Source organism: Myxine glutinosa, chromosome 8 (genome assembly GCF_964187855.1).
Source record: "Myxine glutinosa chromosome 8, kmMyxGlut1.1, whole genome shotgun sequence".
Taxonomy (NCBI): Eukaryota; Metazoa; Chordata; class Myxini; order Myxiniformes; family Myxinidae; genus Myxine; species Myxine glutinosa.
Window position 1 is genome coordinate 129,525,729 of NC_136268.1, and position 19,323 is coordinate 129,545,051.

Genomic DNA, 19,323 nt, shown 5'->3' on the forward strand with positions numbered 1-19,323 from the left:
ACGTCAGACATTCAATTACTTGCTTTGAAAACCTTTAGGTGACTTCCTCAGTCAAGGTTCACAGTTCAACATACCAAAAATACGGAACAAATCCATGTCCAAATTATCACCATGTTGCATCAGGCTCTCTGTGCTCTCTGGCTTCAAATCAACTTCCTCAAACTTAACTATGATAAATCTGAAATAATCATCGTTGGCCCAAAAACGCTCACCAAATCCACCCATAACTTTGCCCTCAATATCGACGGTTTCCCAGTATCCACCTCCCCTCACATCCGGAATCTTGGCGTCATCTTTGACCAAACCCTCTCCTTCGACAAATACACTAAACAGATCACAAAGTCAGCCTTCTTTCACCTGAAAAACATTGCCCGTCTTCGCTCATCCCTCTCCTCCACGGCTGCAGAAACCCTCATCCACGCCTTCATCACCTCCCATCTGGACTACTGCAATAGCCTCCTCTATGGTTCACCCTAAAAAATCACCAATAAACTCCAATACATTCAGAACTCCGCTGCCCGTCTACTCACCCATTCCCGGACCCGTGACCACATCACCCCCGTCCTTTACAAGCTTCACTGGCTCCCCATCCCCCCAGAGAATCCAGTACAAAATCCTCCTCTTGACATATAAAGCCCTCCATAACCTGGCCCCATCCTACCTGGCTGACCTCCTCTCCAGACACACTCCCACCCGCAACCTCCGCTCTGCTGGTACCAACCTCCTGACCCCCCCCCCTCCCCCCCCATCCGGACCAAATTCAGATCCTGGGGGGACAGGGCCTTCTCCATCGCTGCTCCCACCCTCTGGAACTCACTACCTCACACCATCAGAGCCTCCTCCTCACTCACCACATTCAAAACATCACTAAAGACCCACCTATTCAACACTGCATTCAACATTCAACCCACAGCATTTAACCCCTGACTATCTCTTCTCCTTCTCCCTCCTTTTGCTTTCAATATTTCCCTATTGATTCTTGTCTTTTTGCAATTGTTGTTTTCATGTATTGTTATGCATTATGTTTTGCACTCTGTCAAAGCGCCTTTGGGCTTCTTGAAAAGCGCTATACAAAATAAATGAATTATTATTATTGTTATTAAATACCAATCACATGATCCCAAATCTTGCGTAGAACATGTACAGTGCCGATGAAAAGTCTACATCCCCTTTCCAAATTTTCACCTTTTGTTGCCTTGTAGCCTGGAATTAAAATGCATTAAATCAGACTATTTCGGCCTTTGGGACCCACACTTCGTAACCCACAATTTCCAAGTGAAATACAAATTCTACCAATTTCAGAAAATTAATTCAAAATACAATACTAGACGATCTTGGTTGGATAAGTGTCCACCCCTTGAGTTAATACTTGGTGGATGCACCATTGACAGCAATTCTCGGTGTGAGTCTGTGGGGATAAGTCTCTACCAACTCTGCACACCTTGATTGGGCAATATTTGCCAGTTCTTCTGCACGAAACTGTTCAAGCTCAATCAGGTTGCGTGGGGAGTGTTGATGGACAACAATCTTCAAGTCATGCCACAGATTTTTGATTGCATTTAAGTTGGGGCTCTGACTGGGCCACTCAAGGACATTTATCTTTTTGTTCCTTAGTCACTCCAGTGTAACTTTGGCTGTGTGCTTCAGGTCGTTGTCATGCAGAAAGGTGAACTTCCGTCCCAATTTCATCTTCTTGCAGAGGACATCAGGTTTTCCTCTGGGATTTTTCTGTATTTTGCTCCATCCATTTTCCCGTTGTACCCTGACAAGTGCCCCTTTCCCTGCTGATGAGAAACATCCCCATAACATGATGCTGCCACCACCATGCTTTACAGTAGGGATGGTGTTCTTTGGGTGATGTGCTCTGTTGGGTTTGCGCCAAAGGTAACGTTTTGCATTTAGGCCAAAAAGTTCCATCTTGGTTTCGTCAGACCACAAAACATTTTGCTGCATGGCTTCAGAATCTTTGATTCTGACCGACCGGATTTGAACACTACCACTGACGCCACCAGCTGAGTCATCGCAGGGGACGGCAAGAAGAGCCATGGGCCCCGCCCCGAGAGGTGATGATTGGTCTTGGCCGTGGAGTTATGCGATGGTGCTCGTTGATTGGCGCGTGTGTGATGACATCAGTGAACATTCCAGTACGAGGGACAAAAAGGCAGAGTACCACCATATTTGCTCTCTTGGTTCGTGGCTGGCATCACAAGCGGTCACGGTTCATTGGCTCTCTTGGCGGTTGGATTTTCTCTCTCCTCCTCTCCTCTCCTTTCCTCTCCCTTCCCCTCCTCTCTCCTCTCCTCTCCTCACCTCTCCTCTCCTCACCTCTTCTCTTCTCTCTCTTCTCTCTCTCTCTCTCCCCCTTCTCTCTCCCCTTCTCTCTCCCCCTTCTCTCTCCCCCTTCTCTCTCCCCCTTCTCTCTCCCCCTTCTCTCTCCCCCTTCTCTCTCCCCCTTCTCTCTCCCCCTTCTCTCTCCCCCTTCTCTCTCCCCCTTCTCTCTCCCCATTCTCTCTCCCCCTTCTCTCTCCCCATTCTCTCTCCCCCTTCTCTCTCCCACTTCTCTCTCCCCCTTCTCTCTGATCCCGGTGGTGCTGGCTTTGTGACGGCTGTGCTGTGGTGCGTGCGCTTGAGAGACCTCGGCGCTTTGTGGAGCATGGGACGGTTGAGGAGAGAGCTTTGGCTGCCTCGCGCGGGTGGCTGGCGGTGGCTCGAGTTCGCGCCATTGTGCGTTTCCTGCGCAAGGACTTGGGGACCCGTTCGGCAGCCGGCGGGGTTCGGGGACCACTTGAGGAGACCAGAGCGGAGTAGCAGGAGACTAGAGCACACCACACACATTTTTGCTTTCATTTGTTTCTCCCTGTGTCTGTAGTTGAGTCCGCATGGAGGGTCCATCGGTTAGGAATTTAGGTTACTGTGCATTAATTTTTGTTGCTTGCATTATTTTATTAAACCCTTCATTTGTTGAATTTTAATTCCTTGTCTTGTCTGTTTATTTGTTGTGGGAATCGGATAACCCCCGTGCTGCGTCCGTCCGTACAGGTAAGCTCTCGCTGCCCTTCACTACCGCCCACGTGTGCTGAAGAGATAACACCGCCATAGTTTGAGTATCAGCCTCATAGTTAAAGCTCGGTTGGCCATCCGTCACCCAGGGTGTTAGTCCTGGCGGTGAACACGACAGTATTTTTGGTTGTGGTACAATGTTGCACAATAACTATTCATAATGCAACAATAAGGTCATGTGATGTAAGCGGTCTGCGGTGAGTGGTTTTTTGCATACCTTAAACGGGACTCAAGGTGGGATTTTTTGAGTAATGGCTTCCTTCTTGCCACTCTACCATACAAGCCAGACTTATGGAGTGCTTGGGATATTGTTGTCACATGCACACAGTGACCAGTGTTTGCCATAAAGGCCTCTCTTTTCAGTCTCCTCCTTGCTTGGTCATCCAGTTTGGAGGGACAGCCTGATATAGGCATGTTCTTGGTGATAGCATACACCTTCCACTTCTTAATGATTGTCTTGACTGTGCTCCAAGGGATATTCAAGGCCTTTAAAATATTTTTTTATACCCATCCCATGATCTGTGCATTTCCACAACTTTATCCCGGATGTCTTTTGAAAGCTCCTTGGTGCTCATGGTTGAGTCTTTGCTTGCATTTCACAGAGTTGTGGCCTCAATATTTTGAGGCAAACACAGAGTTGTGGCATTCGGCTTTGTCACGTGTGGTGTCAACTGTGTCGCCATTTGAGGTAAGGGAGTGGATGGAGGGGGAACAAACTCCAGAAACAGGTTTGACCAGATGCCACCAGGATTTGGAGGAAGGAGACAGGTTTGAGAGTTCAGTCTTGAGACGAGAGAGATAATGCTTCCTGGCTCTCCTGAGGGTAGATACCCTCTTGTTCCAAGCTTTGTGAAAGGAATGGAGATTGCCTTCAGTTGGATTAGCCTTCCAAGAGGCAAAGGCAAGTTGTTTCAGGGCAACTGCCTCACAAGATTCAGTGTACCATGGACGGGAGGAAGGGTAAGACAACTGAAGACAAGATGGGATAAATCTGTGCATGAGAGAGAGGCGTTTACTTTGGAAGAATTCCCTGGAAGAGTTGATGTCAGCAGCAGTAGAGATGGAGACCAGTCCAGATGATTGATGGCTGCTTGAAGACCATGCCAGTCGGCCTGAGTGAAATGCCAGACTCGTCGACGCTGAGGAGGCTCTCTGAGAATGGCCAGAGATATATCCACTCTAACAAGCACATGATCAGAAGAACCGAATGGAGCAGAAGAAGAGCAGCAGACATTTGCAGGGAAGTTTGTCATAAACAAGTCTAGAAGAGAAGATGCTCCGTTGACTGAGATCTGGGTCGGGAAATTGACAGATTGTGTCAGTCCCATTGAGTCGCAGAAGTCCTTTTCTGAGATGCCTTGGCTGGTGAGAGAGGTACCCACACCCAGCCAGCTGGCATGATGACAGTTGAAGTCACCACATATGAGGAAGAGAGAGTTGGGATGAGTGGATAGAAGTTGGTCCATGTTGTCAGACAGCGAAATGTAAATGGAGTCGTCGCTGTTTGGAGGACGGTACGAAACACATATGAACAAAAGGTGGGAGGGGAGAGGAAGCTGTAGCCAGAGGTACTCCTGGGGGTAGGGTGGAGAGAGGGCAGTGCACGCACAGAGAGTGAGGAAGAGAGTTTTTGATAAAGGTAGCAACTTCACCACCAGGACGAGGCTCAGGTCTATCATACCAGAGGAGGGAGTAACCAGGAAGAGATATTAAGGAATCGGAGACATCTTGAAGGAGGTAAGTTTCTGTTAAGCAGATTATGTCTGGTTTGTCAGAAGCAACCTGTATGAGAGATCAATCAGGTTTGAGCAAAGACCCCGTAATGTTTGAGGTCCATACCGTTAAGGAAGAGGGAGGAGGAGCATCGGGTACAGGATAGGGGAGTGGAGGGGTAGGGTAGGATGAGGAAGAGGAGGCGGTAGGGATAGCTGTTGATCGTGTGTTGGGAGTTGGGAGAAAGGGAAGGATGAGGAGGACAAAAGGTTTGATGGTGACGGGATGAGGCACAGTGAGGGGTTGTTTGAGGGGGGGGGGGGGGGCGGGGCAGAGCAAAGAAAAGGTTGGAGGAGGTGGAGGTATGAGAAAGAATGGAGACAAAGTGTGGAGGAGGCAGCTTTGAGGAGGAGGGGGGAGTGGAGAGAATTGGAGAAAGATGGTAGGGGGGAGTTTTGAAGGGGAGGATTGAGGGGGGAGTTTGGGAGGGGAGGGGTCAGGGGGGAGTTTAGGAGGGGAGGGGGGAGTTTAGGAGGGGAGGGGTGAGGGGGGAGTTTAGGAGGGGAGGGGTGAGGGGGAGTTTAGGAGGGGAGGGGTGAGGGGGGGTTTAGGAGGGGAGGGTGAGGGGGGAGTTTAGGAGGGGAGGTGAGAGGGTGGAGTTTAGGAGTTGAGGGGGGAGTTTTGGAGGGGAGGGGTGAGGGGAGTTTAGGAGTGGAGGGGCGAGGGGGAGGTTAGGAGTGGAGGGGCGAGGGGGAGTTTAGGAGTGGAGTGGCGAGGGGGAGTTTAGGAGTGGAGGGGGAGTGGAGGGGTGAGGGGGAGTTTAGGAGGGGAGGGCGAGGGGGAGTTTAGGAGGGGAGGGTGAGGGGGAGTTTAGTAGGGGAGGGCGAGGGGGAGTTTAGGAGGGGAGGGGGAGTTTAGGAGGGGAGGCCGAGGGGGAGTTTAGGAGGGGAGGGGCGAGAATTGAAAGGGAGGGGTAAGGGGAGGGGTGTGGGGGGAGTTTTGGAGGGGAGAGATGAGGGGGGAGATTTGGAAGGAAGGGGGGGAGTTTAGGAGGGGAGGGGCGAGGGGGGTGAATTGAAGGGGAGGGGTGAGGGGTTGAATTGAAAGGGAGGAGGGAGTTTAGGAGGGGATGGGTGAGGGGGGAGCTTAGGAGGGGAGGTGTGAGGGGAGAGTTTAGAAAGTGGATGATTAATGAAAAACAAACATTTATTACAACCTGGGTTTATTTTTGATTTTCAAGTCAGACATCCGTTTTAAAATGAAAGAGGAGGGGGTGGAATGAAGGTGAGTTTCGAGAATGTAGAGAGGAGGAACTGTGAGAGATTTAATTATTTTTTTTTAAAGTGGAATGACTTGAAGAGGAAATTGAAAAAACCTTTTAAATGGGAAGAAAAACAGCATCTATATAATAATAGCGTAAGGACTCGACTTTGTTATCCCTTACGCCGCACCCAGTGACCTGATGCCCACGCCACTAATGGATTTACGATCTACGAACCGTGCTCTTTGTTTATCACCTACAGCCATACTCGAAAAATCTGAATTAGCCGACGTTGGGGCCAAAAAGCATCCGATTAACTGCCGATACGACGCCATCTTACGACGCCATCATATTGGCGTCTGCTGGGCGAAGGCGAAGCAAGCCGTCCGCTGATTGGACAGGCGAAGGCGAAAGCAAGCCGTCCACTGAGTGGACAGTCCAGAGCATGCATTTGTGCCGGTGTCGGCGATCGTTGTTCATATACGCACTCTTCATTCTCATCTTTCTTCTTAACTCTTACTCGGACAAGCAAATCCCCTATGCCATCCATAATGGTACACTCTATCCATACACCACATCCTTCCTTCCGTGGATGTTCCACGGGTTTCGGCTAGTGTTGTAATAAAACACTGAATAAAACACTGCAGGGGAAAGTTTAAACATATTTAAATAATATTTAAACAAAACCATGAAAAGCAATCTGGGAAAAGTCCCTGAAGTGAGGACGTGGATTTGAGAAAGGAGGAGTAAGGGTTGAATGAGTATGGAGGAAACTAGAGTTGGAAAGGTGGGTATCGGCTGGAGGGATGAAAGAAAAAGGAGATAAAGGGGGCGGGCACAAGGCGAGACAAGGGGGTGAGAGAAGAAGCACGTGTCCACGAGCAGAGAAGGAAATAAGAAAGGAATTTTTTTCTTTTTTTGTATTTAAAACGTTCGACAAAGGGTAAGATGATCGTGGGAGGTAGGTGGGAGAAAAGAAAATCAGAGAAACAAGCAAATACTGTGAAGGAAAGAACTTATATTCACAAAATACCAACGTGGGGAGGGGTGAGGGGGGGGGGTTAGGAGTGGAGGGGCGAGGGGGAGTTTGAGATCTCGCGAGATCTTGGAGACGGCGGCAGGGATTTTCGAAGCTCCACACGGTCTCCACGTTTTTCGAAGTTAAGTCTGTTCACAATTGTATTTTGTCGAAACTGTATTTATCTTTCGGTGTGTGAAGTTATTGTGTGCAACTTTGGTTGTTTCTCGGTGTTTATCTTTCATAAATTGATCGTCTGTTTGCCGTGTCGTGTCTTGAGGCCTTGTACAGTGTGCACTGTACAACCTTGAGGCTTTGTTTTTCTCTCAGCGGTCCGTCTTTTGTGATCCAATAACTTTCGTTCTCTGTATTCCCAGGCTTTTCACCCATAGCCTACTTCCTTGTGTAAATCTCAACTCAAAAAAAAAAAAAAAAAAAAAAAAAAAAAAAAATTCCCTTCTCTGTTCTCATTCGTTTATTCATTCTTATTCGTTCGTTCGTTCTTCGACCACGTGTTTCTCCCCCATTTCCCCAGATAGTTTTCACTCATTAACCTTCAATGTTTACACTTTCCCCTCAAGTTATGTATTCCGTCATATTTTATAACACCTTTTTCTTCTTCTTCTTTAAAAGGCTGCTTCCGACTTGCTCACCAAATCAATTCATCCCCAAAAAAATATCCATCTCCTATAGTGCCTTTTTTCTACATTCCCTAAACTCTCCTGCACTCCATCCTCCATCCAGCGTCCTTAAACGTATTTTTAACTCGAAGGTCACAAGAAACTCATTTTGCAATAAATGTTCGTTTCCCATAAATCGTACACTTTCAAAAATCCAATCTCACCCCTCCCCTCCAAATCTTCCCCATAACCCCTCCCCTCCAAATCTTCCCCATCACCCCTCCCCTCCAAATCTTCCCCATCACCCATCCCTTTCAAATCTCCCCCCTTGCCCCCTCCCTCCTAAACTACCCCCTCACCCCTCCCCACCAAGACGCCGCCTCGCCCCTCCCCTCCTAGACTCCTGCCTCACCCCTCCCCTCCAAATCTCCCCCATATCCCATCCCTTTCAAATCCCTCCCCTTGCCCCTTCCCTCCCAAACTCCCCCCTCACCCCTCCCCTTCAAATCTCCCCACCCTCATTGCTTCTCAATTTCCCCCCTCTCACTCCCCCTCCTCAAAGCGTCCTCCCCGCTTCTTCCCCCTTCAAACTCTCACCTCCATCTCCCCCAACCTTCTGCCTCGCTCTTCCCCCTCCTCAAATAACACCTCATTGTGGCTCACCCAATCACCATCAAACCTTTTGTCCGCCCCATCCTTCCCTTTCTCCGAGCTATTCTGAAATCTCTGACACACCTTCAACAGCTCTCCCTACCTCTTCCACCTCCTCCACATCTTACCCTACCCCTCCTCCCCCCTGTTCTGTATCTGATGCTCCCCCTTCCTCTTCATTAACGGTATGGACCTCAAACATCCGGGGCCTTCGTTCAAACTTAACTGATCTCTCCATACAGGTTGCTTCTGTCAAACCAGACGTGATCTGCTTAACAGAAACTTTCCTCCTTTATGATGTCTCTGATTCCATAGTATCTCTCCCGGGCTACTCCCTCCTCCGGTATGATAGACCTGAGCCTCGTCCTGGAGGCGGGGTTGCTATCTTTATCAAAAACTCTCTTCCTCACTCGCCCTGCACTGCACTCTCTCCACCTCACCCCCAGGAATACCTCTGGCTACGGCTTCCCCTTCGCTCCCACCTCTTGTTCATATGTGTGTTGTACCGTCCACCAAACAGTGATGACACCATCTACATCTCGCTGTCTGATGATATGGACCAACTTCTATCTACTCATCCCAACTCTCTCTTCCTCATATGTGGTGATTTCAACAGTCATCATGCCAGTTGGCTGGGTGTGGGTACCTCTCTCACCAGCCATGGCTCCTCAGCAAAGGACTTCTGCGACTCACTGGGACTGACACAATCTGTCAATTTTCCGACCCGGATCTCAGTCAACGGAACATCTTCTCTTCTGGACTTGGTTATGACTAACTTCCCTGAAAATGTCTGCTGCTCTTCTTCTGCTCCGATCGGATCATCTGATCATGTCCTTGTTAAAGTGGACATCTCTCTGACCATCCTCAGGGAGCCTGCTCAGCGTCGACGAGTCTGGCATTTCACTCAGGCCAACTGGCACGGTCTTCAAGCAGCCATCAATCATCTGGACTGGTCTCCCATCTCTACCACCTCTGACATCAACTCATCCTGGGAATTCTTCCAAAGTAAATTGCTCTCTCTCATGCACAGATTTATCCCATCTCGTCTTCAGTTGTCATACCCTTCCTCCCGTCCATGGTACACGGAATCTTGTGGTGAGGCTGTTGCCCAGAAACAACTTGCCTTCGTCTCCTGGAAAGCAAATCCAACGGAAGGAAATCTCATTTCCTTTCACAAAGCCCGAAACAAGTGTGTGTCCACCCTCAGGAGAGCCAGGAAACAATATCTCTCCATTCTCAAGACCGAACTCTCTTATCTGTCTCCCTCTTCCAAATCCTGGTGGCGTCTGGTCAAATCCGTTTCTGGTGTTTGTTCCCCCTCCATCCCCTCCCTTACCTCAAACGGCTACACAGCTGACTCCGCACGTGAAAAAGCTGAATGCCTCAACTCTGTGTTTGCCTCTAAATCTTGTGTCCCAAACCCATCCCTCTCTGTACCCACCATACCCAGTCGTACCGTGCTGCTCCTGGACTCCGTGTCCTTTCCTCCTGACAAGGTGGAAAAGCTTCTGTCAACCCTCGACTCTGATTCTGCAACTGGACCCGACGGCATCAGCCCACGGGTCCTAAAATCCTGCTCTGCTGCTCTATCTCACCCTCTCTCTGTTCTCTTCACCCTCTCTTTTGCTCAAGGTCAACTGCCATCTGCTTGGAAATCAGCCAACATCACCGCTTTGCACAAAAAAGGTGCAAAAACAGATCCCAGCAACTACAGACCAATCAGCCTTCTCCCAATTATCAGCAAAGTCATGGAATCCATCATTGCTTCGGATATGAAATCTTTCCTCTTCTCCAATGGCTTGATCTCTGATCATCAATTTGGTTTCAGACCAGGTCACTCTACTCTGGACATGCTGCTTCTGCTGTCTCAACAATGGATGGAGGTCCTCAATGCCAAACAGGAAATTAGAGCTGTCTCCCTCGACATATCACGTGCCTTCGACACGGTCTGGCACCCCGCTCTGCTCACCAAACTCTCCTCCTTTGGTATCCATGGAAATCTCCACGCATGGCTGGCGGACTTCCTCTCTAGTCGTCGTCAACGTGTGGCCCTGAATGGGTTTCTCTCATCTCCTCTTCCTGTTCAGGCTGGAGTTCCCCAAGGCAGTGTTCTGGGCCCCGTGCTTTTTCTGGTCTTCATCAATGATCTCTCTGACTCTCTCGAAAATCCTCTCTATCTCTTTGCTGATGACTCCACTCTCTGCCGCTCCATTCCTCTTCCCTCAGATCGGCAGTCTGCTGCCTCCTCACTCTCTGAAGACCTGGACAAAATCACAGACTGGTCAAACAAGTGGAACATGTCTTTCAATCCTGACAAATCTCACACTCTTACTATGTCTCTCCGAAAAGATCGACTGGACAACCCTCCCATCTACTTTCTCAACAATCCTCTCCAAGAAGTTCTGTCGCTCAAGATTTTGGGTCTCACTATCTGCCATGATCTTTCTTGGGAAAACCACATTTCCAAGCTGGCCTCCAAAGCCAGTCGCCGACTGGGCATCCTCCGTCGTGCGAAGTCCTTCCTCGGCACACCTGAGCTCCTCACCACATACAAGGCTTTCATCCGCAGCTCAATGGAATACTGTTCTCCCCTATGGGCCGGTGCTCCTGCCTCACACCTAGCTCGGCTTCACGCTGTTGAAACCAAAGCTTTCAGAATTATTGGAATCTCCCGCGATGAAGCTATCTCTGAGGGCCTTTCACTCACTCACCGCAGGCAGGTAGGTGGTCTTTCTGTCTTCTACCGACTCCTCTCCGGCCTTGCACCCCCAGCTCTCTCTGTGCTCTGTCCCCCAAATATTCCTACAGGTCGCACAAGATCTGCCAGCAACCCTCTGATGGTTAAACTGCCGAAATCTCGGCTCTCTGCTCACCTTCACTCTTTCATTCCTCTTTTCTCCCGCCTCTGGAACAAACTCCCTCACTCCCTTCAATCCCACTCCTCCCTCCAGGTCTTTAAAACAGCTGTTCACCACCATCTCTTATCTTCCCCCATCCAAAACCTTGATCTTTTCTACCCCCGCTAATTCACCCCAGATCCACCTTGTTTGGAATTCCAACTTCTTTCCTGGAAGTCCTGGCAGTGTCCATATGTTTTATACCTCTCCCACCGCCCCCTTCCCACGCCCCCCCCCCCCCCCCAAAGCCCTCGCCCTCTCTCAGATCTCTCGATGTCTCCATGTCTCTCGGTCCCTGCTCTCAAATGTTGTGTTTGTGTCCTTCCTCCTCTCTCCCCATCTTGTCTACCGCTCCCTATGTTATATGTTTTATGTGTCGGTTTGTCTTTCTGTGTGATTAATGTTCGCTCTTTCACGAGCCTCGACCTTGTATACAAAAAAAAAAAAAAAAAAAAAAAAAAAAAACGTGGGGGAGGGAGCCCAGAGAGACCAGGCCGCACACGAGGTGCGAACAAAAAACGACTAATTACATGCAAGTTTGCAGTAATTACAAAACCAAAACGAACTAGAAACACACTGGCACATACACAATATAATAACCAGTGGAAATTTGACAAAGACACGAATGGGAAAATACTTAAAATTTGATGCCGTGGAGAGATCGAAGTAAGCTCGCTCAAGGGACCGGAAGCGGAAGTCCCAAGTCCCAAACTTGGTGTGTGATTTTGAAGGTGATTGGGTGCACCTGAGCTAATTTACAATTGCTATTATAAGGGGGGTGGACACTTATCCAACAAAGATATTCTAATTTTGTATTATAAATTAAATTTCTTAAATTGATATTTGTGGGTAAATTACATCCCCAGACCAGGGATCGAACCCAGGTCCTCTGGAAAACCATTTAATTATTCAATCCTGTTCATTAATGTAATTGCTTCACGACGCCCCCAGTGGTGTTTATAATAGAGGACATTGATTTGTCCCCCCCATTGGAGGAAGACCCTCTTGTGTTCAGGCCGTTGGTGCTCCTATGGTTGGCAGCGAGTGCCCCGGAAGCATTGAGGGAAAGAGTGGCAATCATATGTTTGGGAAAATTGCATACTCAGTCAAAGGTCGCCCAGATAGCTCAGATGGCAGAGCACTGGTATGGTTTTCCAGAGGACCCTGCGTTCGATTCCTGGTCTTGGCATGTAATTTTCCCACATATATCGATTTAATTATTTAATCCTGTTCATTAATCTAGTTTTCTTAAATTTGTGGAATTTGTTTTTCACATGGGTTACGATTGTGGGTTACGATGTGTAAATAAAGGTGCAAAAAGTGTGATTTAATGCATTTTAATTCCAGGCTATAAGGCAACAAAAGGTGAAAATTTTGAAAGAGGATGGCATTGTATGTGAAACGGCATTGTATGTGAAAACTCAGGAGAAGAAGAAGAAATTCACCTTCCAAAGCATCATGGATTCTGATACCCTGCCGGGCAGTACTGGTAGGAAAAGGAAGATGATTGTTCTCACAATCAACTAGAAGATTAACACATCTAAGAGACTGGAGAAGATGACAATATAAATGTGTTGATGTGCAAGTACGTTTGATCGTCTGGAGAACAAACGTCTGCAGATCACAATCCAATACATTTCTGGTATGGTGACTGACGATAATCCTCTTCAAAGTGTAACCGAAGCCAAAATTGAAGAGTGGTGTGAAGTGGACCATGTTATTATTGACTCCAAAATCATCGATAGTGTTGTTAATCCAGAGAAGGAAGTTTAACAAGGTGACTCAGAAGAAGAAGAAGACTTTTCAACTGAACGTATCACTTGGGCTAATGCTGAGGTGTGTTTCCCCACCAATCAGCTTGTAGAACGCTCGCCAAGTAGATTAAGCCACTCAAGCACTCCAACCAAACAGTTGATAAGGAACAGCTGGCTTGACAAGCGATAGCCATCTGATTGGTAATGGAACACACACCTGGTAGAGGTCTTGACACCCTTGTGAATTTTGCTGAAAGGCAGAAAGCCTACAGCACCCAGGAAGTGTTGCAGCTGAACCTCCTACAATAACATTTGATGAAGAGGAGGTAAGGAAATGCAGCAGTCTCATATTAGGAAATGGTTCAAGAAAACTGCTTGAGTTCAACAAGATGATGAGCTTGAGAAAGTGGACATTGATACTTTAGATCGTCCATCAACTTCAAAAGACTAGTTTATGTTTTATAATACAGGTACGTTATTGTTTTGCATCATGCATTGGTAATTACCTTTATACTGTGCTGTAATAATGTTATTATTTAATGTATTTTTCCACAGGCAAAGTTTAATAAGTTGCTCTTTTGTACAATTCTATGTAACATTTAGATGACCGGCATATTTGATTAACTGGCAGGGGCAAAGTCCCATGGGTGCCGGATAACACAGCTTTTCCTGTACCTGTTTTACAGTCTTACTATAATTCACCAAATGTCCGTCCGTCCGTTCGAAGGTACCACAAAAACGGCTCTACCGATCGCAACGATATTTTGGGTGGGTATTCCTGGGACCTTGGGAGTAAAATAGGCTATATTGTTTTTCCACGTTTTCCAATTTTCCAGTTTTTCCAAACACGATGGAATAATATTTACCGATATGAACAGTGATGTGGCTTTTGTTGAAATTCTACAAATACTGTTTATTCTACGTACCAGGAGAGAGTAGATCGACTCCTGACGAACTCTTCCTCTATAACGTGCGGCTCCGAAGTAACATGGCAGCGTGTGCAAAGCGACTGAGAAACAGGTGTAGCGGCCGCTTCCGTGTTACAGATTCGGCGCGCACTCTTCACACATAAACGTGTGACTGAGAAAGGGGCGAAAGACGTGTAGCGGCCGCTTCCGTTTTGCAGAATTCAATCTTTTTTCAAAATGGGCACCATGTACTGTTTAGATTTTGATGATTTACGTGTGATATGATTCAACGGATGTTTATATGAATCGTTTAAAATATAAAAGCCTTCAATTTCTGATATTTTGCCTTTTCATTTGGGCTTGCCAATTGAAGCCCCGCCCATAGGGCGGGTACCGTTGCTAGTTGTATTAATGTCATCTTTCCTGCGCAGCTTGAGTAATTACAGCAAAAACGGGAAAGTTGACTTCCGAGTAATTTAATCATTTGTAATGATGTGCAAAATAAGTGCGAGTTTGATATGCGATTCGTCATTAAACACAAGATGCTATTTTGTTTCTGTTTCTTGTTTACAGGCTGGAATTGGAAACCTGCAGAACGGCCTACCTTTAAGGAAACTCATAACGCCTTTGACACGATGTTTCATGACTCGAGCATTTCTGAAGGTTGGTAGTAATTTTTGTTTTTTGTTTATCTTGTGATCTGTAAGACCATTTCTATTTGATCACCATCATGGTCAGTAGATTATTTTGTTTGTTTTTGTTTGTGTGTTTGTATTTTATCTTGTGCTAAAGCCCAGAAGGTTTTGATTTTTCAGTATCTTTGGTGTATTGTTCAGGAATATTCTTAGATATCATGGGAATTCTTATTTGGAGGTATTGACAATAATAGGTCAAAACCTTGATGATAATATGGTTTTCCTGATATCAGACATAGAAAAGTCTGAATGAATAAAATATTTTATAATTTACTCGAGATTAATTTGACCCCTAATAATAAAGAAATATTAGCTATTTATTTTGGGAATTATTATCTCAAATGTTGCTACTTTATGCAGAGGTCGAAAAGGAACTTGGCCGGAATGGATTTGATCGCCTCCAAGCACCAAAACTTCCCGCTAAGAAAGGTTCCATGCGTCGTGCACCAGAGGAAAAAGACAAAGTCTGCACGTCTTTAGAAGCATCAAAGTCATCAAAGACGGCAGCATCCCTCAATGAAGGTTGGAGGAACTTGGGGTGATGCTTCATTTTGCAAAGATTTTTGTTTCCCACTTCTCTAGACAGCACATGGTTTTGTATACCATTTATGTCTTGGATGTATTTTTGCATCGGTGGCCCATTTATGCATTCAAGATGTTCTCATTGCATGCGGTGCATGTACTTACAACGTGATTCTGACTTTCTCACCAACTCTGTACATTTTTTGCCTTTGAATTAGATCGTCCAAACTTCATCTCACCACGCCTGCCTTACAAGAAGCGTGAAATGCGGAACAGCACCAGTAGCACTGGTGGAGCGAGTAACAACGGTCTCAAAGAGGACACTGCTACATGTCGTGCATCCATCTTGTCTTCGATCAAAGCATTGAAGAAGAAAACGGCTCCCGCACCACCTCGACGAAGCAGCTCTTTCAGAGACCCTGATGGCAAACAAGATCGTGGCTTGGAGGAGAATGGTGGAGTTAGTGAATTTGGCCTCTGCACATCTGATGAATTTTTATCTTCTCATTATAATGAGCAGTCACCTGGATTGCCAACTGCTGGGTTTCTTACTCTCAGACCTCTGCCTAAATTATCAGGACTTAGTGGCAGCAGCTTAAAACCACCGTCAGAAGTAGTACTTCCAGCAATCACAGGCTCTCTTGATCGTTTCTCACGTTCCTCATCCATGCCTGGAGAGATGTCTGATTCGGAACGCAAGGTACGAACCCTGCCAATTTCTGGCCCAGAATGGCGTGATGTGGAAGATGCTGAGAAAACGCAGCTTTCTTTGTCAGGAGCAGCAAAAAAAGCACAAGAACGACGGGGTATGGGATCCATGGCAAGCACAATTGCTGCAGCTGCCTCACGGCGACTCTGCCCCACAAAGCCAAAAGCTGATGAGTCTTCTGCCGATGACGAGGTTTTTCGTGAGTCTGACAGCCCAACAACAACTGTTGCCCGAAAACTGCTTTCACTCAAACCAGAAGAACTAGGAGCTCTGCAACTACCCAGACCATCAGTTGCTGTCGTGCCTGGTGGCGTGAAAATTCTTCCCACGTCAGAACCTTTGCTGCGCAAGGGGAAAACGACAAGTGAAAAAAGTAGTCCGCTATCTAGAACTGAAAGGCCCAAACCACTTCACCCACCACCACCCCCACCACCTCCAACATCATCTAAACCCAGTTCCAAGTTGCCTAGTAGCCCTGGGCAAGAAAGCCAATCAGAGGACTATGGGACCAAGTTACAGTCACCGGGACAGTCAAAAGATGACGGTGATGTTTTGACTCCTGCAGCTGACAGCATGGGTCGTAAGCCTCTTCTTCCCCCAGGATCTTGGCCACTAAAACCATCTGCCACCTCGTCTGATGAGCATGCCACACAAAATTCATCTGCTTTGTGCCACAATGAGATGGTCATGCCAGCACCCCGTCTACGTAAAACGAGACCTGAATATGTTGGGAACTCCGAGAGTATGCCAGTTGCCACGGGGCCTGTGAGCAAGGAAACCGTGATGGACTCACTCACAGGCATAAACCTGTTCCTCGACGGGACTGTGCAGCCAGTTACAGCAGCTGTAACTGACGCGGCTCAATCATTGCTTCATTGCTGCCGACAACATGTGGATTCCATACAACACACACGTAGCAAGTTTGCATTGCGTGAAGCCCTAGCTAAGCTGGATGGCTGCGTGCGTGAGATGCAGGGAGCGACGGTGACATGTAGCGGGCAATGTGTGTCCACTTTGGTTTCCATCACAAAAGAAATTGGTGATATTGTGAGCAGGTAGCCATTAAAATAGTGCCAGAGAATAAAATATTCCCCAGACTTGTCGGGGTGTTTAATGTTGTTGGCTTGAACATTCCACTGACCTTAGTGGTGGTTTTGCTTCGGCATTGGGTTGTGGTGGTTTATAAAGGCCTCAATTTCCTCTGGCACTGTCATGCACTATAACACATCTCTCATCATTTCCCTAATTTGTTTCGTTTAATATCAACTTTTCATTTTTTCTCTGCACTTGCAAGCCCCAGCAGATGTCCTGTAGCCAATTGCAGTGGTCGTTGTATTTTCCTTTGCCATGAGATACGGCGTCACAGAATGCGGACCAAGGATGTTTGGTCACGTCCATCGGGTTCGAATTGCTTCTGTTGCTCATTGATCTCCCAAAGCTGCATAATTGACTATCCATCTTTCAATACAAGTGTTTCTTGCACAGAATCGTACTACTATGCTGGCATAAGTATTTCATGGTTCAAAATTGGAAACCCAGCTGAAGCCAAAGTATGACTTTAACTCTATTTCTGCTGCCAAACTCTGAAATTTCTGCCGTACTTTTTTCATGCTGTTCCCTGCCGTGTGTTCTTTTAGCTCTTAAACGCAAAGTCCATTTTGGCCTGCACTTTCGGGATTCGACCTATTTGTTACGCAAATGGCTGTCAATTTGCTTTGTAACATTACTGCTGATCAGGAATGTTTTGATTTCCCTTTGCGCATGTCACTCAAGTTGTGACATGGAAGTGCCGTGGCGTTTCCTACAGATTAACAAGATAAATGGTACCTTGATGTATTTTTAGACCAGTAAACTAATTCCTTTCCTATCTTAAAACTTATTTCCCTTATTCCGGTATTTGACTGGCTTTTTACAGATCTGCCGGTGTTTCAATGCTGCTAGTAATGCCTGAAGAATGGAAGGTTTGCTAAAGGTGACGAATGGTAGGTGGGTGCTGTTATGATTAAAGGGATAAAGTTGCCCGCCACTGCCACCCTATCGAGGTACTCATCATGGGGTAGTTTTGAATATGGCTTTGCCCTGATGTTAATGCTTTTGAACATATTTGAAATATCCTGCTGTATGTAAAACTGAAGGGGGTCTTTTTTGTATATTTGTTTTATTATTTTGCTCACTGTTGTGATATATTGTGTATATTGCAATTTAAATACTTTTGTCGTCGGCTAACTTAACAATTTCTGTGACTGGTTTACTTTTCCATTGTGACGTTTTGTTTTGAAATTTTTAAATGTCGTTTTTTTTTCACTTTTCCTGATTTATGACTTAACCGTTAAAATGCTCAGTTTTTAAATGCCATTTCCATCGTACTTGCAACGGTCTTGCTTGTGGACAGTTTGCTCAAGTTTTGAGGCAAACGGACGCCATTCCTTTGTGTCTCAAATCGATGCGCTACCATCAAACTGTTGTGCTTTTGACATTGCTTATAAATGAAAAGCGTGAAATAACTTCATTGATTTTATTACTGCTCGGGGGCCAATGAGACATACGTCCGCATTGATGTAGGAGAGTTGGCATTGTTTCTTCAAAAACATAAAAGAAGAAGAGGTTGTTAATTCCTTGAGAATTGTAATGGTTTCAAAGAAAGGATTAAGATCAATCTTAGTCATTAAAATGGACTTGTTCTCAATTTCTTGCCTTAACGACAATGACTGGAAGCACACTGTTAATCTTTGTCTTAAGACGCTTGTCAATGGCGTGCTCACGGGTCTTGCAAAGAGGAACCAGCCATGGACGCAATTGTCCTCTTTTTAAGGGTACATCGCCTCTGCCTTAATTACGGCTGAGCTACCAAAACTGAGCTTTTGTTCGAATGCAACTGTGAACGAATTGCATGTTTTGTTTTGTTTTTCTTAATTGCTGCACAGTCTTCCAGGTACAAATCTGCATTTGACTTTGTCGTATTGTATTATTTGGATGTATATGTTTTGCCTATTCTGTACAGTTTGTACGTTAAAATAAAATTTTTAATGCACAATCAGATTTTGGTGAATGGCTTGTTTGTGCTTTGTTTCCTTAAAACGAAACATACCATTAGTTGTATTTTTTGTGATTTCAAAATCGAACAAAAACTAGATTGAGCTGGAGAGTTCATAAAACACCTTACTGCACACAGAATTCAAGGAGATAATTCTAGAAGTGTACCACTGATGAAGCAGTCTTATACACCACCTTGTATAACATGTACAAGTCCTACAAAACTGGAGGTGTTTGGAAGTGGTAAGGAAGCTATTTGTGTTCCACAATGTCCAAGTATATAAAGAATTGAATTGAAATAAAATAAAGATTGTAAAGGTCGTATAAAAAATTAATTCCGGAAGTTTACTGTCATTGAAGCAGTGGCTATTACACCACCTTATCTAACACACTGCATTCGTTCTCCGTGCTTGCTCTTTGTGTCCTGTATTATGTCCTTAAAACAGTAAGTTTGCTGCTTGGAATGATTTCCATTTTTGTTT

At 46.2% G+C, this 19,323-nt stretch overlaps 1 protein-coding gene across 4 annotated transcripts in view; it reads left to right on the plus strand.

The window, feature by feature from the left end:
- Positions 1–18,847, plus strand: part of LOC137432918 (tyrosine-protein kinase ABL1) — a 139,036-nt gene extending 120,189 nt beyond the window's left edge. For 3 of the 4 annotated variants that reach the window (XM_078783728.1, XM_078783729.1, XM_078783727.1), the window contains 3 exons: positions 14,456–14,545; positions 14,938–15,099; positions 15,318–18,847. In XM_078783728.1, the coding sequence (XP_078639854.1) occupies positions 14,456–14,545; positions 14,938–15,099; positions 15,318–16,867 (1,802 nt within the window). In that variant the 3' untranslated portion in view covers positions 16,868–18,847. Of the gene's footprint in view, positions 1–14,455; positions 14,546–14,937; positions 15,116–15,317 lie in introns of all 4 variants that reach the window. The other variant, XM_078783730.1, reaches the window with a different exon arrangement.
- Positions 18,848–19,323: the final 476 nt, after the last annotated feature.